The 25,568-nt window shown below is 41.1% G+C and overlaps 2 protein-coding genes across 2 annotated transcripts; both read left to right on the top strand.

The window, feature by feature from the left end:
- Positions 1 to 409: 409 nt before the first annotated feature.
- Positions 410 to 14,449, top strand: TMEM30A (transmembrane protein 30A). Its single transcript, XM_035543167.2, has 7 exons — positions 410 to 748; positions 5,970 to 6,086; positions 6,726 to 6,833; positions 7,881 to 7,968; positions 8,430 to 8,573; positions 10,182 to 10,388; positions 12,958 to 14,449. Exons 1-7 carry the CDS (start codon positions 452 to 454, stop codon positions 13,149 to 13,151), a joined length of 1,155 nt encoding a protein of 384 aa, XP_035399060.1. The 5' UTR covers positions 410 to 451; the 3' UTR covers positions 13,152 to 14,449.
- Positions 14,450 to 19,919: 5,470 nt separating this feature from the next.
- On the top strand, positions 19,920 to 23,662 carry LOC118246251 (cytochrome c oxidase subunit 7A2, mitochondrial). The gene is made up of 4 exons (XM_035543168.2): positions 19,920 to 20,076; positions 21,128 to 21,217; positions 22,552 to 22,636; positions 23,443 to 23,662. The coding sequence occupies exons 1-4, from the start codon at positions 20,059 to 20,061 to the stop codon at positions 23,499 to 23,501; spliced, it is 252 nt and encodes an 83-aa protein (XP_035399061.1). The 5' UTR covers positions 19,920 to 20,058; the 3' UTR covers positions 23,502 to 23,662.
- Positions 23,663 to 25,568: the final 1,906 nt, after the last annotated feature.

The raw sequence follows: 25,568 nt of genomic DNA, 5'->3' as shown, positions 1-25,568 counted from the left end.
TAGGGGAAAGCCGTTCCAAAGGCACCCAAAAAGCGCCGACTGCGTGACGTGCTTGTGAAACTGTTCAATTTTATTTCTCCTTAAGGCCACACACACAAACGCCTGCGGAGGGTCAGATTTAGCCGCAGCCCTGGCGGATTTTTGAACGGGAAGCGCTGACGAGCGAGAAACACGGTCTCTCAGCACAGCGCTGCCTGGCGCCGCCTCCCCCTCATTAACCGCCCGACTAATGTGCAGCGCTCATTACTGGCGGCCCCACGCCGCCCTCCCTCCCAGCCCGGCGGCAAACCCGCCCAGCCGCACTGCGCATGCGCGCCCCCCCTCGCCATAAACGGATGCGGGCGGCCGTTCCCCCTCCCCCGGGCAGCCGTGAGGGGGCTGCGTCATCTACGAAGCGCCCGGCGGCGGTCACGTGCCGAGGGCGTTGGAGGCGGCGGGGCGGGCGGGTGTCATGGCGGTGAACTACAGCGCCAAGGAGGAGGCGGACGGGCACCCTGCGGCCGGCGGCGGGGCGCCGGGGGGCAGCGGGGCGCCGGGGGCAGGCGGAGGAGGGGGAGGAGGAGGCGGCGGCGGGGCGGTGAAGAGCCGCAAGCCGGACAACACGGCGTTCAAGCAGCAGCGCCTGCCCGCTTGGCAGCCCATCCTGACGGCGGGCACCGTGCTGCCGGCCTTCTTCGTCATCGGGCTCATCTTCATCCCCATCGGCATCGGCATCTTCGTCACCTCCAACAACATCCGCGAGTACGAGGTGCGTGCGTGTGTGTGTGGGGGGGCTGGGCCAGGCCGGCTGCGGGCGGCTTCCAGCCCTAACGAGCCCCTGGGCTTCGGGGTCCTTTCCAGCCCTAACGGTCCTGCTCCTTAGCAATCTGCCCCCTAAAAGCTTCAAGTGTCCTCCAAACAGGCCATGGTGATCTAGCCGGTGCCCCCCAGTAGGCTTTCAGGGAGGTCAGTGCCTGGATTTAACCCCCACGCAGCCCCGTGAGGCAGGACAGGGAGCGTGCGCACCCCACCTGGGGTGTCCAAGAGTAATGGGTAGTGTGTCTTCAAACAGTTTTGTCTTTAAACAGTTTAACTTTAGAAGTATGGGTATTATGTCTTTAAACAGTCCTGGGTAATATAGTTTCAAGGTAGAACTCTGCGGTGAGCTTACTGCTCCAATTCTTACGTGTACAAATGACTAAATGTTTTAGGTGCTGCGTGGGAGGCAAGTGTGTCAGGAGTGGATTGGAAAACAAAGTCTGGAGAGTGTAGCCTTTTCTAATTATACCTACAAAAACTAAGAACCTTTTATAATTAACCACACCACTGCTGTGAAAAGCTGCTGAGGGTTAACCCAAAACTAATCTATATATCACTCTTAAGTCTGTTCGGTAATAGAATCGCTTTGTGTTGTAAGGAAACAACCTGAAGGGCTCAGAGACAACCTTGAAAAGGAAATTGACAGGTGCTATTAGTTCCAGTAAGTTAATGGAACCAAGATTGATTGTAGAAAAACACAGAATAAAACCTGTAGCTGTTTATTATATTGACATATTGGAGAAAATGAATTTAGTGGATACAGTCATTTTAGCTGTCAGAGTAAGCTGTCTCTTCCCAGTAAGTGATGTTCAAAGCAGCGGCTTGACTAGTGATATCAATGTGACACCGAAAGTAAATTAACTAAAAAAATCTTGAGGCAGACAGCAAATGGTATTATCTTTCTGTATATCTGCTAAAATATGCAGTGTTACAATAAAACTAATTTAAAGTTCATTTTCTCTTTACACTGAAAACTAAAATTTCACTCAATGAAAAGGTAAAGCGGAAAATAAAAATCTGGAATGTATTTTTCAGTGTTTAACTGTTGTATGTAAGGATATTCATGAAAATCAGTTCCTTCTTGCCTGGAAGTGTGAGTAAATTTTCAGATGCATGAAATCAGAAAATTGGCACAGGTGCTGCAGGGAGCATTGTCCTGTTGTCATGGACATGTTGGCCTTTAATGCCATGTTATAGTTGTATTTAAGGGTAGTGCAAGTGCTTGTTTTCAACAGGACGCTGAACTGAGGAAAAAGAAAGCTTGCTAATGCTTTTTTGACAATGGCATTTAAGATAGCCATTTCTTTACTAAGGGAACACACAGTTTTATGCTGATTGTAAGATAAAACAAGTGGGTAAATCTCCCTTATGATTGGTTCTTGGTTGTTCTGTAAGGACAGGAAATTCAACAGTTTCATTTGAGTCCTTGTGACTGTATTCCTGCTGTGTATGAACTCAGTCGTATGCTGTTGTTGCTTAGCAGCTCAGTCTTGTACTCCTGTGGAGTTCAAATAGGAGCCACAAACAAAATGTTCTCACCGCACACATACAGTACTGACAGCCCTAGGTGAAATGGGATGACTGATGCTCCCCTATGCAGTCAGACTGTGTATGAAAGCTGTGTTGGCCATTTATATTTGGAAACTAGATGGCAGCCTTCTGCTGATTTCAAGGTAGTCAAGGTTGGAAAGGGGTTTGTTTTATGAAGTGTGTTCATCAGTTACCTTCCACCTCACCTGCAGCTCTCCAGAGTCAGGTTGTAATGTTCTGAGAGCAGGAGGAACGGAGTTCTTGTCTTCTGAGCTTGATGTTGTGATCAAACAGGATGTGCAAGTAGAAAGGAGGAAGCCTGTGTTCTGTTTTGGGATGCTCATTCATGCATTTTTTACCAAGTGTTTTTATACGAAAATTGTGGGGGGCAGGAGTATGTTTGTGTATGTATATATATATTACATACATGTAGGTATACACAGCAAAGGAGATTCTCTTTTTAAAGGCAGATAGCTCCAGATGAATCTGGTGGTGGTGGGCTGTTTAAATCAGAAAAGGCCTTACTGTCTCAGTAACAAAACTGGTCAGTAAAATACTTCATCTAAGTGGCTCTGGCCACCGGGGTGGGATGCAGTTCGAGACACAGCTCTCACCTGTATGTCTAGCTTAGGTCCTTGCTTGGTGTGCTGGCTTCTGGTAGTAACCTCCAAGTGTTCTTCACAAGTAGCTGTCAGTTCAATGCTGGGAGACTATTTGTAAAAGCTGGGCGCAGTGACTAAGCTCTTTGAAAAATGTAACTGGGGGAGGAAGCAGAGGTAGTTATTTACACCTACCTCAGACAACAGCCAACTTGTTCAGTGCCTGTGTGTGTGTAGACTTGGAGTGTTGGAATTGAACACGATGTGTAACTTAAGTCCACAAAATACCTATTTGTGTACAGTTCAAATCCTCCCCAGCCCTCCCCTGGAACTAGATATTGCAGCCATCAGCATCTCTGAGAACTGTGCTGTTCTTGTGCAGGTGCAAGGACTGAGCAGCGAAATGCAGCTTTTCCATTGATTTCCTTTAAGCTCTCCTGAATTTGAAATGTGGAAGATATCCAACAGATTAAATGCACTAGGATTATAGGTTTTTTGTGTTGGTTGTTCCCAAGCTTTTTCTCACTGTTTCAAAGGGGATAAACAACCATTTACGTAGGGCCTATCAGGAACATTGCTCCTTTAGGTGAAAAATAAGAAAAAAAGCTGCATAAGTGTCTATCTTTTGTACATTCTTTGCATAGGAAGAGATCCTTATGACTGCTGATGTAAATTGCTAGGAAGTAATTAAAATGCCGAATAGACCTAAAGGCATTGCTAGGAATGAAGAAGGAAAAAGCTAGGAAAGAAAGTACATGGCTGTTGCATACATCTTCAGCGCTGTGTGAGTTCTGGTAACCCCATTTCAGAAGTGACTCAGAACTAAATGAAATCTACAGAGAGGGGTAGTGGAGAGGAGCAGGGTTGTGGGATGCCTTTTACACAACAAGTGGCCAAGCGGAGTAGGATAAATTTGTGACAGTGTGTGAAGTCTACAAAATCACAGATGGCTTGGCAAATATTTATACACAACGGCTGTGTTACTTCACTACAAAAATGTAAATTGACTGGTGAAGGACATCAACAGCCTGAGAGGCTGTGGGTAACTGATAACAACCAGTAGGTATATGCGGGTCAGTGTGCTCAAAGTAAGGGTTTAATTATTTGTCAGGAGATGCAAATCTGCGTGTATCCCTTGAGTTTAGCTGCCTGTTGAATGTAACCTACTGTGAATGCAGGAAAAGAATTGTCTGCAGTTACTGCACGGGAAGGCTTCTGGGTTACCTTTGAAGTTGATAGCATTGGTCAGAAGCACTGTTCCATTTTGATATACACCGATTTCATACTCCACAGATGTAGTGAAGTCTTTAGATCTTTTGCAACCTTCAAGTATTGGAGTTTTGTTCATGATCTAAAACTTCTGCAGTAACTGAAGAACTAGCTCAGGATGCGGAGGCTTAAGGTCTTTCTGAAGGAAATGCTTTTTCCCACTAAAGCAGGAAAATGGCAAGCAAGTTATCAATAAACAAAGCAGCTGCATCATTTGTTTAGAGCTGTGTTGGTTTGGTCTGTAGCTGAACAGAGCTGTTGTGGACTGCTGAGGCAGTGCTGTTTATAGGTCAGCACAAACTCTGTTCTGAGCTTGGTGAAGGAGGCAAAGATAAGGTGAGTCTTTCTCCCTCACCTAATAGCTTCTGAAGCTGATTTGTTTCAGCTGGGCTTGTTTAGGGTATTGGTCTCATCTGTCAGAAGTCTGGCAGCAGAACACAGGCTATTAAAATGTCTTTGCTGAAGGAAGGGCTGCAGCTTGTTTTTTAACAGATATCAGAGAATCTACAGGAGGAGAGACCTTGAAGAAGATCCAGAGGAAAATAGGCTTCAGTTGTTCCTTGAACCTTGAAACTACTTGTTTTCTTTAACCTTAATACAGACATTAGCACAGATCATAAATCGTTCTAATTCTCAGTAATGTTTGACTGCAGGCATAAATCAGGACAAACCACTTGCAGCGGTCTTTCAAAAAAAAAAAATGCAGGAGTTGTAGTTCAAATGATACAGGTGTAAAACAGTTCGTTGCCTTAACTTGGCATGTGTTGGACTGAGTTTTAATTCTTGATAGGAAGCTCCTGGGTCTTAAGTACATAGTTCATAGGCAGATGGAAGCTTTCTCCTCCTACGCGTGGAGCTAACCTGCTGAACCTAAACACAAGGTAATTCTTCCCTGGCATTCATGCACTGGAGCTGTACATGAGAAAGCAAGCTAATGCAGTCAAGAGACTTCAGTTGGCAAGGGCCATGGAGTAAGTAATAAGTGCACGGCTGCTCTGGATATGTTATTTATACTGTATAGGTATTTGAAATCCATACATTCAGGCTACTTTTTCTTGTAGCTATGCTATTAAATACAGGTATTCTAATAAGCTAAATTAAGTGATTGTCTTGCTCATCTGCTGGGATTTTACTGTTCTTGGCTGACCAATATTAGTGTCTTCATTCTCCCTATTTTAAGAGAGTTCTTGGTCTTTAAGAACTTGGTCTTTTGGAAAATCCTTCTGACTGATTCAATGTCTGAATATGGGCAGCAAAGCAAGTTCTCTCATGCAAAACTTTATTAAATATCTAGGTAGACTTCTAGAAAACTTAACTTCTCTGGAAGGCATGTAATAGCCCCAAATCTGCTTGTTTTATATAGCGTGTGTGTTTGGAAACATGATGTTGTCTTGAGTATTTGGTGTTTGTGTTTTGGGTTGGTTTTCTTTTTCTTTTCCCAGTCGTAACAGCCCACCCCAGGGCCAGATCTGTTTGAGGCTCAAACGGAATACGTAGAATCGTAGAATTATAGAATCATTTAGGTTGGAAAAGACCTCTAAGATCATGAAGTCCAGCTGTTAACCTGCCACTGCTAAACCATGTCCCTAAAGCACATAGACAGAATCACAAAATTGTTAGGTTGGAAGGGTTTTCTTGATCATCATGCAGGTCTGAAGGGGCTTTTGGAACTGAGGTTGTAATAAAGTTGCAAAATAAATATCACATCAACTCTCTAGCTTATTGTTTTTCTTTATTCTCCCTACTCTAAGGCAATGATTTTTTTTGTTACAGATTGATTATACAGGAACAGACCCTTCCAGTCCCTGCAACAAATGTTTAAATGTTTCCTGGGATAGCACACTGCCTTGTACTTGCACCATCAATTTTACCCTGGAACATTCATTTGAGGTATGCAAAGTGAAGTTGGAACAGTATGTGTGGTTTATTTCCTAACTGATGGGAAAGCTGCATCCCCATAGCCTTAACTTTTTTTTATACCTTAAAGGATTATTTTCAGTAGTACTTTGAATTTGGATCTGATTGTTGTTTATCTTTTCAGTAGCAGGGATAAGATGTTTTTAATGCCTCTCTTTATCCAGAATTGTACACCATTAAATGGGATGCTTGTGTTTTACACATCTGGATTTCCTTGCCGTGTCCTAGGTGTGTGTCATGTGCTTGGCAAGTAGATCAGCTATTCCTGCACAACTTAAACTGGGTTCAGCAGGAGCTGGCAATACCAGATGCGTGCTTTCTGGCAAAGTTGAAGCAAATAATGAGGCTTATGTGCTTAACGTTGGACAAGATAACTGCTGCGATTAGTAGTGATGAATATTGTTCTGATGGTTTATGGTGTTGATATTGTTTGACTTCAGAATGCCAGGTTAAGTTGGAATAGTAATCTGTGTACTCAGTGTGAAGAGAATTGAGCCTCTTCCTACTTTGAATGTTGCTATAAGATAAAACACAGTTTAAGCTTTCAGGTTACTAGTGTTTGTTTTATTGATCCGTTGTGTGAATTAAAACCCCTCTTGTCCTGTATTGTAGAGTAATGTGTTCATGTATTATGGACTCTCCAACTTCTACCAAAATCATCGTCGCTATGTGAAATCTCGAGATGACAGCCAACTAAATGGAGATAACAGTTCACTACTTGTAGGTATTCATACTTCAATATTAATATGCAGTTAGCATCTGACTATTGCATAAATCATCACAGTTTAATAACAATGAGGTTCTAGAATTTTTGCATACTAGAAGACAGCAATAAGGAATACATATTTGGTTTACAGAAAATTTAAAATGTTGTAGTCTCACAGCAGTTGTTTCATTCAGTGGACAGCAGAGCAGTACTTTGAACACTTCTGAAAATTGAATAGTTCTAAACTGTCTTGTTATCTTCAGTCAGTATTACCTGTCTGTATCTGTTCTGTCTGAAGCTTTCATTTTCAGTATAAAATAGTTACCTAGTACTTAGCTTGGATAGTGTAGCTAAACGCGTCTATTTTTATAGACTCAGGTTTGATATTGAACATTAGTATTTTCCAATAATGCTAATACTGTGTATTCTGTTGAAAGCACTGTAATGTTTAGGTAATGCAATTATTTGCAAGGAATGGAAATATATTTGGGTCCTTGCTCCATCAAAGATTATTCTCCATTTTTATATGTAAGTTTTTTTTTAAAAGGGGGGGCATGGGGAATAGTTTCCAGAAATTACAGCTGGTGACTGACACTAGATTCTGGGGGGCTTTTTTTACTTGTGTTATTGGCATGCTATTGGAGTCCTTGAAACATTTTGCATTTTCTGCTACGCTTGGCTTCCTATTAGAGTCTATTTTCTGTAACACTGGTGCACACTGGAAAAAAAAAATCCTTTAAAAGAATACTTGAGTACTTGATGTTAGAAAGCTGTTTATTTTAAAAGATAAGTCCTAACAGCCTCCAAGCAAAGCCTTCATTTTTTTTAGGATTGCCCATCATGGGATTCTGACTTTATTCATGTTTTAGTTTACAAGTTCCTGCTTATAAAGGAAAAATGATTCATGTTGACTAGCACTGAACACTGAAGTATCTGTAAATCTAACCTGTGAAAAGATCGTGGTACATTTAAGATGTACACATTGAGGTATTGCAGTAAACAACAGGTTGGTTGGATAAACTAGCACAGACTGATCTGCCTCTCTTCTTTTCAATGGTCAGAATCCAAGTAAGGAATGTGAGCCTTACCGCACGAATGAGGACAAACCCATTGCTCCCTGTGGGGCTATTGCCAACAGTATGTTCAATGGTATGGTAATACTTCCAAGTTACTACTTAAATGCTTTCATGATCTTGTGTATGTCTTGTGCTGTTGAAGATTGTTCTGAGTAAAGATGACATTGGCTTTTTTGTTTTCTGAATTAACGCTCTTTCATAGCTTAAAATAAATACCTTGTTTTGTACTGCTGTTGCTTTTTTTCCAAAAATTTAATAACTAATTTAATTTGATAGTATGCAAGGGATTGAAATCTGTGAGAGGCTGTTACAGCTGTGGAATAGACTTAAAGATACTATATATGTTTAACACACTGCTGTCTAATATACATGGCTTCTAAAAGAACAGTTTTTGGTTGTGGCAGGCAGGTAATAAATGCCTTGTCCGGTTCTTTGTTTTGTTTTCTCCTGGAGATAATTGTTTCACTGCCTATCAGGATCATTCATCTAATGAAAGCTTCTCTATGTGGCATTCCAATTTGATTTTCTCCTTAGATACCTTGGAATTATACCGCATTGATAATGACACAAGGACTCCTATTACCTTAATTAAAAAAGGCATTGCATGGTGGACAGATAAAAATGTAAAGTTCAGGAATCCTACAGGAGATGGGAATAACTTAACTGCACTTTTCCAAGGTAAGAAGGATGGGAAATTTTAAGAATGAAAAATTTCAAACACGTACTGATTCCTGTGGATTTTTACCTCACTGTGTTTTAGTAAATATGCTAATTTTAAAATATTTTGATTCTCTGAGGAAATCCAAACTAAGAACTACTCTATCTAGAAAAGTTGTCTGTTAGCAATGAATGCTGCAAATTTAATGTGAAAGTATGTTTTTTTCCTAATTTTACTGTAATAGCTAAAGCTATGAAATTAAGACATCTTTTTATTTAATCTTTCTGAAGCTTCAGAAAAGCTCTTTCAGTCGGTTGGCATCGGATTGATTGTTAGGCATCAACTTAGGCCGGTTACTCCTGTTTTGTGTATTGTTCAGTTCTAATATCTTTATGGGCTATTTAGATCTCAGCTATGCTTTATCCTGATTACATAAGGGAGGTGGGAAGCCTGTTCCATTGCAGCTTTCAAGTTATTAGTACAGAAATATGTTAGCTGATGGGGGGTTTTCTAGTAGTACACATCTGACAGGTAATGATTATTCAATGTGTTCAGATGAGGTGATTGCACTGACATTATTCCAACAGGTATTCAAATAGAAAGCTGTTTTTAAACTTAGCAATTGTGTAGACTTTTCTTTTGTTTCTTAATGCTGCTCATGGCAATTTAGTTCTTTAGTTTTTACTTTTGTCTCTTTTGGCATTTCACTTTGGTAGCTTGTCCAATTTCCTTTATGATGGTTAGAAGGTTCCTGGCTTAAATAATATTTCTACTACTAGTTGCTGTTTGGGACATGGAAATATCAATTAATACTTTGACTTTTTATTTCTGATAACTTTTTATACCTTGAATACTGAGAAAAGCTTAGTATGTGCACTGCTGTGGTTTTTTGTGTTTTTTTATGGTTTTAACTTAAGAAGAAATCCTGCAATTGTTCGAACAAACTATTCATATGGACTTTTCATCTACATCTTTCTACTGGTAGGCTGTGCAGAATTTTCAAAAATCTGATTCTTTGTGGTTAGAAGCAACAGATTTCATCATTTGTTAGGTTAAATACAGTCTGGTAAATCAAAGTTTCTTTAGTTGGTAGTATCTAAAACCAATCTTCTCAAGACTCTAGGGTTTGTGTGTATATGCAAAGCAATAGCTTATATACCTTAAGTTTAACCTGATGCGGATTTCTTTCTTAGTCACAGACAAATTATATATTACCAAGTGATACTACTCTTAACAAGGCAGATACCTTACCCTAATACGTGAGAGTAAATGGTATGCACTAATATTTAAGTGACTGAGTACTGGCACAGGTTTCCTGGAGAGGTTGTAGAGACTTGGATACCTTAAAAAGCCACCTCGATGTGGTACTGGGCAGCCTGCTCCAGGGGACCCTGCCTGAGCAGGAGGTTGGACCAGATGGCCTCCAGAGGGCCCTGCCAACCTCAGCCAACCTGATTCTGTGCAAATAAAAAGTTCTTGAACAGTCCAGTAATATTGCAATAGTTATGACCCAACCCGGCTGTTCATACAACTTAGAACTTAATATGCGTAAGGCTAGAATACATTTTGGTGATCCACTGTGTCACTTAGCCCTGCATTTGAAATACTTTATCTGTGTTTAATTTTAGGCACCACGAAGCCTGTAAACTGGCCCAAGCCAGTGTATATGCTGGACTCAGAGCTTGACAACAATGGCTTTATCAATGAAGACTTTATTGTGTGGATGCGTACTGCTGCTCTGCCAACTTTTCGCAAGCTGTATCGTCTCATTGAAAGGAAGAATAACTTACAGCCTACCTTGCAGGCTGGAAAATACTCTTTGGAAATCACATACAGTATCCTTTGAAAAAACTCTTAAAGCTGCTAAGGGTGTTGGCTGGATTACATGGGTATTCACCTGTGAAAGTCCAACTCAAATGAGCTTCTTTTCTTACCATTGCTTAAAAAGATGGTAGTGAGTGGTGTTTGAAAACTGGTCATGAGAATTGGGTAGCAAAATTACTGTCTTTTACTTCTAGGCAAGTTTATAGAATTAACTTGTTCTGTTAGAACATAAAATTCTCCCAGTTCTTAAGCTTTGTATGGGAAATGATCGAGTCAGTTTGACTTCAGGATAGCCGTGTGAAGTCTGGAGTTGTCTGAACCAGTCAGATTATCTTCTGGAAAGTATCATGCTATAGAGATGCCCCAGAGATGTTTTTTTGTTTCATTTTTAACTGAAAGTATATCAATATCACATTCCTCAGGAGAAGGAGGGGAAGGATTCTGCTGCAGGATCTTCAGATAAGATCAAATATAGGAATGACTGAAGTTAGTCTTACTGCAATTGCTTCACTCAAAGTTAGGCTTATATTTAATGTAAGTGCTACTTCAATTATAATGTTCTTAAACTATTGTGTAGTTCACATAGAACTGCATTATGGCTTTAGCAAGGGTGAAAGCATTCTTTTTTTCCCCGTTCTTTCTTTTTCAGAGACCGCAACCACAAAGGGAAAACAGTATTCTTTAGAGGAGGCCTTTGTGAGGAGACAATGGAGACGTTAATCCTAGAGAAGAAATCTGTAAAACTTTGTAGAATCATAGAATGGCTTGAGTTGGAAGGGAGCTTAAAGATGACCTAGTTCTAACCCTACTGCTGTGGGCAGGGATGTCACCTACTGGATCAGGTTGCCCAGGACCCCATTCAGCCTGGCCTTGAACACCCCCAGGGATGGGGCATCCACAGCTTCTCTGGGCAACCTGTGCCAGTGCCTCACCACCCTCTGAGTGAAGAATTTCCTCCAAACATCTAATCTGAATCTTCTGTCTTCTAGTTTAAAACTGTCATCCCTTGTCCAATCATTTATATTGCCCATGTGAAAATTCACTCTTCATCTTTTTTGTAAACCTGCTATAGGGTACTGGAAGGCTGCTATAAGGTCTCCACAGAGCCTTCTCTTCTCCAGGCTGAACATGCCCAGCTCTTCTGGCTTTTCATAGCAGAGGTGCTCCAGCCCCTTGGTCATCTTTGTGGCCCTGTTCTGGACCAGCTCTAACAGCCCCACATCCTTCTTGTGTTGGGGGCCCCAGACCTGGATGCAGCACTCCAGGTGGGGCCTCACAAGGGCAGAGCAGAGGGGGACAACCACCTCCCTCACTCTGCTGGCCACTGCTCTGTTGATGCAGCCCAGGATGCAGTTGGCCTTCTGGGCTGCAAGCACACGCTGCCAACTCACGTCAAGCTTTTTGTCCACCAGAACCCCCAAGCCCTTCTCTGCAGGGCTGATCTCAGTGAGTTTTTCTCCCAGCCTGTCCTCATGCCTGGGATTGCCCTGACCCAGGTGCAGCACCTTGCACTTGGACTTGTTGAACCTCATTAGGTTCACATGGACCTACTTCTCAAGCTTGTCAGGTCCCTTTGCATGTTATCCCTTCCTTCTGTTATATCAGCAAATTTTGGAGGACATTAGTGTTGTCTTTGCACAGTTGAGTGCTCAGAGGGGTATGGTCAGGCTCATTCACCTTTTTTATTGCACATCTTGTTTGTTTGTGGAACCTTGCAGTCTCTACTACCTGTCTTTCATTCAGGATCTTGGGGCCTGCTTTGCATCTTTCTATGGCTGTGTACTGTTGTCAGGTTACTATCTATTTGTAGATTTGCTCTGCTGTGTAATTGCTCAAGTCCATGCATGAAATTAAATTACTAGCTTTATAATGAGGGGGAAATCACATGGCTTGGATACTGTAAAGGAATTGAGAGAAACACAGGAAAGAACAGAGGTATTTGGTTGCCTAGAAACTTGAGAATACGTTCTCAATCTGTTGTTGTCATGATATAATGACAATATGTAACCCAGGGAAGACTGACTTTAGAGTTGAGAAAAAGGCCAGAGCTGTGGATCAGGTATAGGTAAGCCATTCCTTTTAGGACAAACAAAAGACTTGGTTGAAGTGCAGGAGACTAGAGGAGGTGGGTTGTCATAGCTACTGAATTCTTAAAATTAGACAACTCTTAATTTAAATAGCTATGCAGTATTTTTCCTTGCTGCAAAACAGCAGGGAGTGCATATAAAACTGAATCAAAATAGAGTAAGTGAGAAAAATTTGGTACTGAAATATATTCAAGAACTAGTTTGGATTTCCCTCGTTTTATTGAAGTTGCTCTCAAAAACCCACAAATCATGCGTTACTCTTCACTTAAAAGGGCTTGACATCTGTACTGTGACATTGTTCTTGGAGCAGATGACAGTAACTAGGTCAGTCTTTGCCTAAAAATCAGCTAAATTTTTAATATTTTCTCTTCCAGTATTCCAAGAAGGATGTTAGTATTTGGAGCGTGATTGAGATGATGCAACACTTTAATGTGCCTGACAAAATAAAGCTAAGTTTGCAAATGTGCTTCTTATTTTCCTATACCTGTCTCAGATTATCCTGTATACAGTTTTGATGGACGGAAAAGGATGATCCTAAGCACCATCTCATGGATGGGAGGCAAAAACCCCTTTCTGGGAATTGCGTACATCACTGTTGGGTCCATATGTTTCTTCTTAGGAGTTGTATTGCTGATCATCCATCACAAATACGGAAATAGAAACACTAGTGCAGACATTCCCAATTAATCTTGCATTCTGAAAGCAAATGTACTGCATGTGCATCAAGGCCAGTCCAGAATGGGCCCAGTTTTTGAAAGGCAAATCTCTGTTAATCTCACTTTAGAGACTGGGTACATAATTTTTATCTAAAGCCCCCTTTCCCCTTGCTGTGGATTAACTCTTGAAAATGACGGGTATACAATTAGCTCTATTGATTATATCTATGCCTTTGTCAGAAACAATTTTCTGATATTTGCCTCTAACTGGGCAGGCCACTTGATGCACATTGCTCTGGTTCCTTTGATGCATCTGCTGCTTGTTCATGTGCTGTGTAATGTCAGGATGATTCAGTACATACGGACTGTGTGGAGAGAGACTGTAAGATACCTTTTAAATTGCGAACTTAGCAGATTTCAGGTGTCAGTGCTGTTGAAAAGAAAAGTCAAGTCTTAAATGTTTTTTCAACTTACTGTCTTGTGTGCATGGACTCTTATATTTCTGGCTGAAATTTTAATATATTTATATAAGTTAAATATTTTTCCTGGGTCCTACCCACCTCTGTTATGTTAAATCCTTGAAGTGCAGTGTGAATTACACTTGGAATTCCTTTTATATTTGCAACAAATGTGCCTGGCCAGTAAACTAGCATCCTATGAAGGTATCAGAAAGCCTATTTGTTAATTATCTGTGTGAGTCCCTCTTAAATTTTGTTCTAAACAGGGAAATGTTTGTTGCAGGTAGAACCTGCTTTTTTTTTGGCAGTTTGCTTTGCTTTGTTGTACCAAATACTATTTTACCTATTGTGCTTGCTGGTTTTGCTTTGTAAGAGCAGCTCCAAGCATTAATCAAGATGAACCTAAAATGTGTTTTCTGTTCACAAATTTGGGTTAATTCCTTTCACTGAAGGAGTTCCCTAATTTTCTTGAAGTACGTGTATTCTGAGCTGAGCAGGCTTTGTTGTAAAGGAAATGTTTTGTTGTTTGGAGTAAATGCCACAAATTCTTGCAGTGTTGAGATACTAAACTAGGAATTCAAAAGTTGAGATGACAGTAACCTCTGTTATTCAAATGCAGGTTGAGCTTGCTGTGAAATGTCATTTAAATATTGCAGTTAGAAGCGATATGCAGGTTAGTATCTTAAATCGAACTCCAGAAAGGTTCACTTTTAGGTAAATTCAAAGCTAATGGTAATATGTAAAATATTACTTTTTTTTAGGATGATGCACAGAAATTGTAATGTATATGGTGGAGATCACATTATATGCAACTAGCTTGATAAAGTATTGAGTATATTATAAAGACCTAATAAATTCTGCAAACCATTTATTAAGAGATTTTTTGTTCTTGAACATGCACATATTTTCATCTGGATGAAAAGACATTCTTATTAAGAATTACAGTTTAAGCGAGTTGTATTTCCCGGACTGTATTTGTTACAAAAAGTTTAGTAGCTTAATTTATAGTTGGCTTTAAACAACACTATTAATTTATCAGAAATGCATGACTGTTCTTACAGAATTATTTGTGTAATCTTTTTCAGCTAGCAGTTGAAGTGTATCGCGCTCTATAAACTATGGAATGGGGCCATGTTCCAGGGTGCTAGCTTTCTGTAATGGCATATAACTTGTTTGCACAGTACAATGTCGCAGCATAGGCCTTTTAAATACTCAAGACTTTAGTGTTGTAGTTATGTTGCTGGAACTATAGGATAAGGCATTTGTATATTGCAAGGGAGAAGACTTGCACAATCTTAAGCTGGCTTTCATCTGTAGAGTAGTTGTTAGTCCAAAATGTAGCAAGAGTAAGGGGATGTCTTGCAATTACTGGTTATTAAAGTATTTTGACTTAAAACTGTCACTTGAAATGTAAATGTTTTGCTTTGTTCATAATCTTTTTCTTTTTCCAAGTTGGCAATGTTGCTTTTTGGGCTGTGTTCAAAATTGAAAACAAAATATTTTTCTACCTTAAAATGTTTTTAATGCGTTTCCTTTTTCCTGTTGACCACTGATGTGGCTGTCAGTGCTGTTTGGATCTTCTTAATGAAGTGCACTGGGGTAAGAATTGCTGTCTGTTTGGTTCATGCTACAAATAAAGGTCTTCTCAGAGCTTATAGCTCTAAATACTTGTCAGGCAATATTCCTGATGAACAGTATGCGTGAGGAGCTTAAAATAATTACAGAAGCTTAAGATACTAGGTTAAATCTGTAAACTCATACTTTACTGTGACTAATTTGCCTTGGTGACATGTAGATAACTTGAGATCTGTGGATTTCATATTTCTTGTAAGTTGCCCTTAAGTCATGTTCAAAGACTAAGTCACAGTGTCCCTATCTGACACTTGTCAGGGCAGTGTTGCTGTCCTTGTTTTCAGTGTCATGTGTTGTATTTTATTTGACCACCTGTGACCTGGTACTTCAATGGCATCTTTCAGAGGTATTTGCTACTAGGGCTCAGAAACAGAGAGCAGTGCCCCTCTCCCTTCTGAGTGCCAGTTATGTGCTTTCCAAGCCTCACCCAGTTGAGGCAGTGCCCAAAGCGTGGGAGATCATAAGCTTCCTGGAAGCGGCTGGTGCGAGGAGAGCCTGCTTATGAATGAATCTTTCCTGAAGAGAGTAATTTGGGAAGCTAGGATATGTCTCTGTCTTTTGAAGGAGCTCTCCAAACAAATTCTCTTGTGCGTGACCAATTTCCTTTTGATCTTGTGTCTACAATGTGGTCTACATAACTAACAAAACAGGCTGTCCCCTCGGGTAGATATTTTTTAATTGCATTGGGCTATGTGGGGAGCTGTTGGTTGCACTCTCAGTCAGAAAGAGTTAACAGTTTATAACTTGAATGTGAAGGATCCTTTACAGCCTTTGTCTCCCAAGGTCACATCAGCACTGAAGTGAGATTCCCAGCAGCCTGGTTTTGCTTTAAGTATGAATGTTAAACCTTGAAGAATGCAAGCCTCATCTTTTTATAGAAATCTCTGTGGGATGAAAGGCCACGACAATCTCGTGTTAAGTAATATCCTCAGGCATATGTATCTTCTTGAATCTGTCAAATAGCACAATGAAGGTACTGGTGTTTGCACTGGATTCACAGCAGGTGTTACTGACTGCACCTTTCTCAGATGCTGTAGCTGTGGTGGGAGGGAACATCAGTATTATGATGTCTGTAGACACATGTCCAGAATTCAGCTGAAATGTCCCATGGAAAAATATGGCTAAGCCTAATGTAGAATATACATTCAATTACTTAAAAAGCTACTGATTGGAATGCAGCTGGAGATGAACAGGTTGTAACCATGGAGTAATCTGGAAGTGCTGAAAATGATTGTCTTCAGAAACTGTCATAAGAACTGATCTTGTCTGAAAATTTGTGATTTAACCTTGGTCCTGCATAACCTTTATCTTTTGTCTTACAGAAATTCTGCATTTATTACCTCACATTGTTCCCTGCAACTGAACTAGTTGTAATGACTTAAAAAGGAAGAGTGCAACAATGCAAAGGCCTTCAGGAATGTCCAAAATAAACTACAAAAATAAATCAAGCCTGTCCATTGAGGGTTTGTGTTGACCTAGTCAATGAGTTTAAAACAGTTTTTCATGACTACACGTGTTGAAAAGCCTACCAAAGAAACTTCTTCCAAACTTGAAGGAGAAGATGTGGATCTTCATGCTACTCTTATTCCTATAGCAGTGCAGTCAATTTATGGGCTCTGACATAGAGAGCCCAGTTGCATCTCTTCCTCAGATCAGAAGTACTTTCATGTAAAAATATCATGCGCTGTAGCTTACAGAATCTGTTCTAATTAGTGTATTTCCTTCTATGCCTTAAATGTCAACACTTGACAGTTTTGATTTAGACAGATGACCAGTATGGTAAATCTGAGAATTAGCATCCTTATATAACCTGAGTTTCAAATAAGAAACTGTCTTCCCCTGGGTCTCCAGTTCCAAGCATGCTCAACCAGCATTTGAAATAAAATAATGCTATCTGTAATTTGAGTTAATGCCAAATGCTGCTCTGTCTGAAGATGCTGTTGGAAATGTTCCCATCTTCTGTTGGAAATAAAGTGAGCAGGAATAACATAATGAATCAATAAATAATGAAGCTCAAAAAGTTTAAAAATTATTTGAAAGAAAGTAGGTAGTTTTTTCCCCAAACCCTGATTTCAGTTAAAGATGACCTGAAAGAACTGAGCTAAAGAGTTATGTGCAATTATAATTGATTGTGCTTGGATTTTACGAAGTGAAATGGTGAGATGTTTTAAGCAGTGTTAGAGGGACAGGAATTAATGACATCAAGTCTGTTGTGAAAATATGTAGGACTGGACCATGCTAGCAGTGGAAAAAAAATTGTTTCCAACCATATATCCAGAATTAGTTTCCAAGAATATATGCAGAATTAAGTGGTTGAAGTTAGTGTAAGCTTCATGGTAGATGCTTGTAAACTTTGGAACAAATCCTTGTTCTCTCTTATGTATGATTATTCCCCCAAGAACCTTAGAAGCTTCTTATCTTTCCGTTAATCATGATACGAAGCTTCTGTCTTGGGGAAAGCAAGTACTAACTACACTGGAACTTCTGAGTGCAATCATAGACTGGTGTTAGGTCCAAGTTAGGCTATTCAGAGCCATATCTGGTCCTGCTTGCTGTCTTTTCAAGCTGCTGTCTCTGACACTGAAAACAGATTCCATGCAGCAACATCCCAGAAAGCTTCTTGCCTATGCAGTGTTTAAAGCAGTGTTTCCTAGGAAGCTGTGGACTTGATCTAAGAATGGGGGATGATATACTGCCAGTCAGTCCAACAAAAGAAAACACCCACACAAACCTCAACGCAGAGCTTACACTGTAACATCATCAAGTTCTTTTAATGCAGTTTTAGTGTATTCTACGACTAAATATAATTTAGCAAATTTGTTTTCTCTCATACACAACATGGATTTTGACTGGGATAATCAATTATTTTGTTTGCAAGAAAAAAATTTGAACCAGTGGGCAGGCAAGATTCCAGAAGTTTTTAAAAAAAAGATTGTCATGTTCACCTATCATTCTACCAGGGGTTTCTGCTTCTACAGGCAGATTGAATGCTAACTTGGTTGTGTTTTTTTTTTTTTAATATACCTTCCATTACCAGTTTAGAGATAAAATTATGCTAGTAACTACTAATCAAATAGATTAGTGGCCATGCTCCTTCAAATCTAAACAGAACTTTTAACAATAAGTGACAATTAACAATTCATTGTTCTTCAATAAAACACATGCAAAGGTTACTCTAGCCTGTTTAGGAAAAGCAGTCTGATCTTTTAGTGAAATATCCCTACCCGCAGGTTGCCATTTCTCTTCCTTTCACTCAGGTTCTTTTTCTCAAAACAGCAAACGCAGAACAATAGTTCTTGCTCTAAGCAACACATTTGTAGCTTTGATTGGTACATAACTCACATACCAAGTTTAAGTGTGGCCTTTCTGTTGTGAAGTGTACTTTGCTAGGCAGTAGCACTAAAGCTAATATTCAAACATATCAGGAGATAGTCCACACAGCAGAAATTAAGCAAGAATAATTGCTCTGCCAATTATGATCATTTAACTAGTCTTTAAATATAAACCAAGTATATAATAATCAGAATATGAATTACGCACTCATGAAAGATTTCAAGAGTAATGAATGGAAATCTATCTTACAGTAGTAGTAATGTATTCTAAGTGTTATTCTATAATACACTGCTTGAGTGTTTGGAAACTAACAAATAATGCATCCAAGTTATTTTTTACAACGCATCATTTTTCTCTGACTATGCTATCTAAATGGTATTTTTAATATTGTACTCAGCTAAGGCTGTATCTATAAATACCCCTCCATTTTTGCATTTTTAAATAGCTTCTCTCTGGGGCATCTCATCAGACTGAGAAGTGCTGTGCTTTGAGATATGATCCTTGTTATTTCTATGCTAGGTTGAACACTGATTTGCTGTCTTTGACACACATTATTCATCATGAGGTTTGGCAGCAGTGCAAAAAGCAGTGTAATGCCAAAATTGGAGTGCACTGCAACTGCAGCAAAATCACCAAGTAGTGTTCCTGACAGCACTATTTCAGGCTCAAGATGAAGCGTGAGAAGATGAAGTTAAAGGGATGAATCTGCAATGCAGAAAACAGGCTTGTCAGAGGGCTTACTTAAAGGGCAAACAGCTGCTTACTTTAGGTTCAAATAGGTTTGTGTTTCATACAAATCTGGCTTTACCTCACTGTCTCCGATTGTAAATCATGAAAGTGAACTTGGGTTTTATTTTTTTTTGCATGTAGAATACTCAGTATCCTTGCTACTAATAAAGTTTGAGGAAGTGGGCGGTGTGTGTTTTAGTTTTGTTCTTCCTATGTGTTGCAGCTCAACGAGGGATGTTGCGTTTATCCGAAGGAGCCTACAAGCCACTTGACTGGATCTGACCACAGCTGTGGCTAGCTCAGCACCTTGCCCCCAGGAGGATCATAGAATCATGGAATGGTTTGGGTTGGAAAGGATCTTAAAGATCATTTAATTCTACCCCCTGCCATGGGCAGGAACACCTTCCACTAGACCAGATTGCACAAAGCCCCATCCAGCCTGGCTTTGAACGCCTCCAGGGATGGGGCACCCCCGAGGATGTTTAGGGTGTCTCTATGATACTCTCCCAGGCTACCCTTCCGGCGCTCTGCAGGTCCAGAATTTTTTAACAAAAACTTCCTCGGTGCCGGCCTGCAGCGATAATTTCACCGAGGACCAGCTTCGACCTAGAGAGGACCGGGAAAAGCCCCGGGGCACTCATTCCCCGTTCACCCTGCAGGCGCTAGCATCCTCCATTTTGTGCACGGCGGGGCGGCGCTGTGGACCCGGCCGCTTCCCGCCGGGGCCACCTCCCCTTCCGCTGCCCTTGCCGCTGCCGCCGGGAGGTGACGGGACCAACAGCCGCGATGTGGCGGAGCCTGCTGGTGAGGGGCCCGGCACGGCACGGGGGGCGCGGGGGACGGGGCAGGGGGCTCCCCTGGGCGCTGGGGGTGAGCTGCTGGCAGTGGTCCCGGTGCCATTTCGGGTCCCGTCCCGCTCGCTCCACCTAGTGACCGGCCCTGAGCGCTTGAGGGGACCGCAGCTTCATCGCTGGGTCTAGGCCGCTGCCGTAACCTGCCTGTTTTTAAAACGGAGAGCTTTTAGTGTGTGTTTGTTTGGGGTGGGAGACGAGGAGAGGGCCTGTACTTGAAACCGGCATCGTCCATGTGCCTGCCCCCTGGCAGCGGTGGGTATTGTAGGGGTGGTGGTATTGTAGGGATGGTGGTGTTATTTCGTGGGGGCAGAGGGAGATAGATCCTCCTCCTTTTGGAGGATACCGTTGAAAGCATAGAGATTCTTGAAATATTCAGCTGAGTCTTGATTTTGAGACGTGGCACGTTAAGGCAGGCAGATCTTGACTCACCAGAAGAATTTCATTTTGGTGGCCTGTCCTGAGCACCTCTGCAATTCCACAGCAGGAACACGTCCTGGCTGAGTGTCTGTGAGCTGTGCAGGCAACATTGCCTTCGGCAGCCCTCTGAAGGTCAGCTCTTGTGCTAGCTGCTGAGCTGCAGCTGCGAGAGAAGATGCTTGTCTGCACCAACACAGCTGTCTTAAATATTTATCATCCCCAGCCCTCAGTGCTATAGTCAGGGGGCTGTCACAGCAAGCGGTGCCTAAAACTGAGGTCTGAGGGGTTGAGGCAGAGATTTTTCCTCCCAAAGGATGCTAACGTGGAAGACCTTTAGACCTGTATATCTGTTGTTTCTTACTGAAAGTAGTTGTTTCGAGTTGTTCCTTTTTAGGTAGCCAGTCAATCCATCTATTAAGTAGTCTCTTGGAGGATTTACTGAATTTCAAATCAGTGTCTTTTGGTGAAGCTTTTTTCTTCTTTTTTTTAATTTATTCTGAAGCTGCCCCCTCCACTTCCATCCCATTGTGGTTATAGCTGTAAATTTTTACTGTTTCTAAAACGCTGTTTATCTTTTATTTTAGAGTCTTCGCCAGATTTCCCAGAGGACCATAAGCACTGCTTCACGCAGGCAGCTTGAAAACAGAGTTCCTGAGAAGCAGAAGCTTTTCCAGGTATTGAGTGAACACTGTATCACCTTGTAAAAATAACAAGATTTTGGTAGATTGTAATTTCATATACATTGCTTATAAAGAATAAAATTTCTTGTGAGTAGTGGGTACTGTACAACGATATGACAGAATACTCTGAAATGGGCGGGAGGAGTAGGTACTAAGAACAAATAAAGATCAACAGTGAGAGGACAGAACTATACTGAAAAATCAAACTGTTGATCTTGCAAATACATTGTCTTTGAGCCCCATAATGAGGGTGTGACATTATTATGTTTTCCAGTTATGAAAACACAGAAAGTTTTCGGGAACTGGATTTTCTCCTAGAAAAATAGTGAATCTTTAAAAATATTTTCTGAATGCATTTCTTCCTGATTGGTAGGCCACCTAGTGAGAACTAGTGGTTCTGCAAATCGCAAAGCAGTGGGTACTTAAGAGCATACTCACAACTGTGTGCCTCAACCTGGAGCAGTAGTTTCATATTAAGGGTAGATGAGACTGAACTTAGGAACGTGAAAGGGGAAATGTGTTAATAGTTTAACATTTTAATAGTTTTTGTGTCTTGTTGCTTTTCTTTCACCTGAAAGAGAAGGCCATTTTTGATGGGACACTACCTGAAGAGCACAGTGTTCACTGACAGCTAGGGAGAAGCAGGATGTTGATGATGGGGAAGGTCAGAGGTTCCGTTTCTGCTAGTGGGTGATTTCTACGTTATGTCTGTCACCTGTCTGGCCAAGAACTGTTTCTTCCTGCAGTTCCTTTCTTGTGCAGCAGCAAGTTCAGCTGGACAGAGCTATGTATCACCAGCACTAGGGGCAGGCTGGAATTCCAGAGCAGCATAAGCTTGCCAGCAAGGGTTAAGATCACGTGGATCTAGTGTCCAGGGAGTTTCACTTCAGGTTGAGCAAAACAGTTTCCTGTATGATAGCAGGAACAGTAGAGAGAGGCTCCTCCCCTTGCTTCTCCTATTCCCTGTAGTGAGGCCTGACTGTTCTGGAGGCTGATGGGAAGTTTCTAGGGGTGGAAACTGTAACCTGTGGGCCCAAAGGCGCTGGCAACCGGTGTCTCAAGTGTTCAAGCATATGCTGGTCACTGTTTTAGAAATGAACACGCACACCATTACTACACCTGCATAGCAAGTGTTCACGTGATAGCAGAGTGAAAACTTGAAAGACAAGGCTGAATCTAAATGAGGTTTTTAAGATTTTCAGAGTCTTCTGTGGGTAGTGAAGATAATTTTGGGAAATAATCCTTGTTCCAGGTAATTCTAGTTACGTTAACGCAATATTGCAAGAACTGTATTTAAATAGTTTCATTTTGTCCCTTGTTTCCTTTAGGAGGATAATGGCCTCCCAGTGTATCTTAAAGGTGGTGCAATGGATGGGCTGCTGTATAGAGTCACCATGGGTCTCTCAGTTTTTGGTAAGGCTAATACTAAAACGTTTACGCTTTAGTACAATTTCCGACCTGCAAATACTAAAATACTTTTTTGGTATTATCTCCAACATGGCCGACACTTCCTCTCTAAATTAGTTATTTGGTTCCTTAAGTTTGTTCTTCAGAATATGCAAAAGCGTGTAGAGAAGAAAAAAAAAACTCTAGGCCTACTGTGTATTTGTTTTATCAGATTTGGCTTCTCATCTGAAACCTTCCCCCCACCCTGACTAATAGTACCATGTGCTGAGTACTCCTTCAGAACTCATGTAAAAATGTTAGACAAAGCACAAATAACTAAGAAAACTTACTCTGGAAAGGAGTAAAATGTAGTTATACATATACCGGTTTTCTCACTAGTTAGACTCTTTTTAGTGCTAGGTGATACTTGAATTACTGAGGTTTCACATGCTGTGAAAACTGGCAGAATATAGCCAAACTTCATGGTACTGCCTATATTTAAGTTCTTTGTTGCTTATTACACGGTGTTGTAATAGCCTGTAATTAACTATACTGATATCCAAAGGATTTTCTGTTCAGTTACCTTAAGAATGAGTAACCATTACTCTTTTATCATCTATGTAGGTTCTGCAAACATCCCTCTCCCTACTTCTTTATTTCTATGCCTTTGTTTTTTATACGGTCTGTGGAGAGACTTTTTTTTTTTCCCCTGAAATACAAATCGCTTATTGTAAATATTTTTTCAGGAACAAACTGGGAAAGGAAAGCTGACTTGAAAGAAATTCTGTTTGGCATTATGAAAATCTTTTTTTTTTTTTTGTTTCTTTCTTCAGGAACAGGGTATGTTCTTTATGAGCTGATGGTAGCTTCAATGCCCAAGAAGCAGAAATGACTCCAGTTCAAGATGTCCCAGTGACTAGCATCTCTTCGTCCAATTCCATGTGACTATGATGGCAGCTTATACTTACTATAAGCATCTGAATTAATGCTTGAAATCATAATTTAATTGTAACATGTTAACTGCAATCAATAAAGCAGTTCTTATGTTGCTTTGCGGTGGTGTGGTCTGTACCATGTATTCTCTGTTAGAGTGATTTTACTTCCAGGAAATGTACGTTGAGTTGATCAGTATGCAGAGCTCTGAATTGTGTGAGCATCTTTTCGTTTATGTGGTTTATGTTAGTACTTCGAAGGTGAGTTAAATGCCCTGAATCCGCATGAGAAAGTGATACCTTGTCTTTATTACTGGAATTTTATCTTCTTGCTTTAGTGGAGCAAATTAATCTGGAAATAAATTATTAGAATTAGACTAAATCTACATGGAAGTTAATGTTGAGGATTTGATAATTCTGCATCTTTGCTAACAACTCCCTCTGCTGGGAGATTTCCCATGGATAACCAGTAGTAACTATTGGCTGTTATCGTGTATTTAGGAACAACTGTTATATGTGAAGTAGCTAATGCTGTTAGTGGGAATGCCTGGTATAAAAAAAAAACTGCTTCTAGGAAGCATCTTTAAGTTGGTGAGTTACATGAGAATCACTTAAAAGCTACCCTCATGCTTCTTACTGCAATTACTGAGGAAGAGCATTTCTGAGAACCAGTGTTAGCTGTGCATCCCAGCTAGGTTTTATGTTCCTAAACACAATGTACCTTTGTAATCTTGCTGTCAAGTTGCTACCTACCTGTGCTTCATTATGTGTGCTTGAACTTGTCTTGATTGTCTGAAGGAAAACACTCCAGATAATTGGCAGGGGCAGCGTTCAAAAGTGTTTTCAGCTTATCCCACACTCTGAGGTCAAAATGAAATGTTGGGCCATATCCCAGAAGGGTATATTGTGGAAACACTATTCTCATAGCATATATTGGATTTTTCCCCAAGATCACCATGCGATTCCACGTGTGGAACATTTTAATAATCCAGGGAGGTGAGAGGCACATGTCAGGGGTGGAATCTCAGAATTCCAGTCAGTGTCTCCCTCTGTTACTGCCATCTACAATAACAAACAATCCTCTCTTTCCCCTCTACATCCCTGTTAGTCTGACGTTGACTGTGCAACAAATAAAGCTCAAATAAAAATAAACCATTGTCTCCAAGAAACAGTGGCTCTTCCAAAATGTGACAATCAGCACAAAAATCTAGCTTCCTATTACAGTGCTATTTTAAGCCTCTTCTGGATTAAATTGTTTGAAAACTTTTCATTGCTCTCCTGGAGAACCAGAATATGCTTGTAAACTTGAGGCAACTGGGAAGGGAAGCGGCAGTACGCTCACAGCTTGAGCAGAATTAAAAATCTTAAGTAAAAGAAAAGGTGTGTGAGGGATTACCCTTCAATAGTACTCTCTGCAGGGTTTGGGGTGTGGGAATATGTTTTAAAATAGCATAAACTATAAGGATCCTGTGACAAGGTGGGCAGCCAAACGTGCGTTTCTGTGTGCAACCTAGCAGACCATGCAGCCATCCTTGCTCTTGCAGCTCAGCAGCTGTGAGTGGTGCTGTTGCAGCAGCTTTGCTGGGGAGCAGCGCAAAGCAAGCCAGCAGAAACGTCTTTGTGCAGCAACGTCACCTGGATTTATAGACGGAGCCTGCTGGTGTTACTGCAACTGAGCCAGAAGCCGCCTGCTGACAAAAGGCTGTTTCGGAAGTCAAAGCAAAGCCAGGCACGAGGGAAATGTTTAGCACTGAAGGCCAACAACGAGGGCAAGGGAATCGCTGTTTAGAGAATGAAGGGCCCAGATTGGACACTCTTGTACTGGAGGGGATCGTGGTCCTGGTGCTGGGCGAGTGCCCCCGTAGGAGCACGACAGTGGTGGGAGCAGTCCACGGGGCCAACAGACCACTGATGGTGAGCAGGGAAATGCCTGTCCCCTGTTCAGCCTGTGGTTACTGCCCTTCCGTCGGTATTTTCTGGAGATAGGCATTAAGCCGATGTGCAATATTGCTACCTTACTGCAGCCC

Source organism: Cygnus atratus, chromosome 3 (assembly GCF_013377495.2).
Source record: "Cygnus atratus isolate AKBS03 ecotype Queensland, Australia chromosome 3, CAtr_DNAZoo_HiC_assembly, whole genome shotgun sequence".
NCBI classification, from domain to species: Eukaryota; Metazoa; Chordata; class Aves; order Anseriformes; family Anatidae; genus Cygnus; species Cygnus atratus.
The sequence above is the reverse complement of the archived record's forward strand: the minus strand, read 5'-3'. Positions and strand labels throughout refer to the sequence as shown.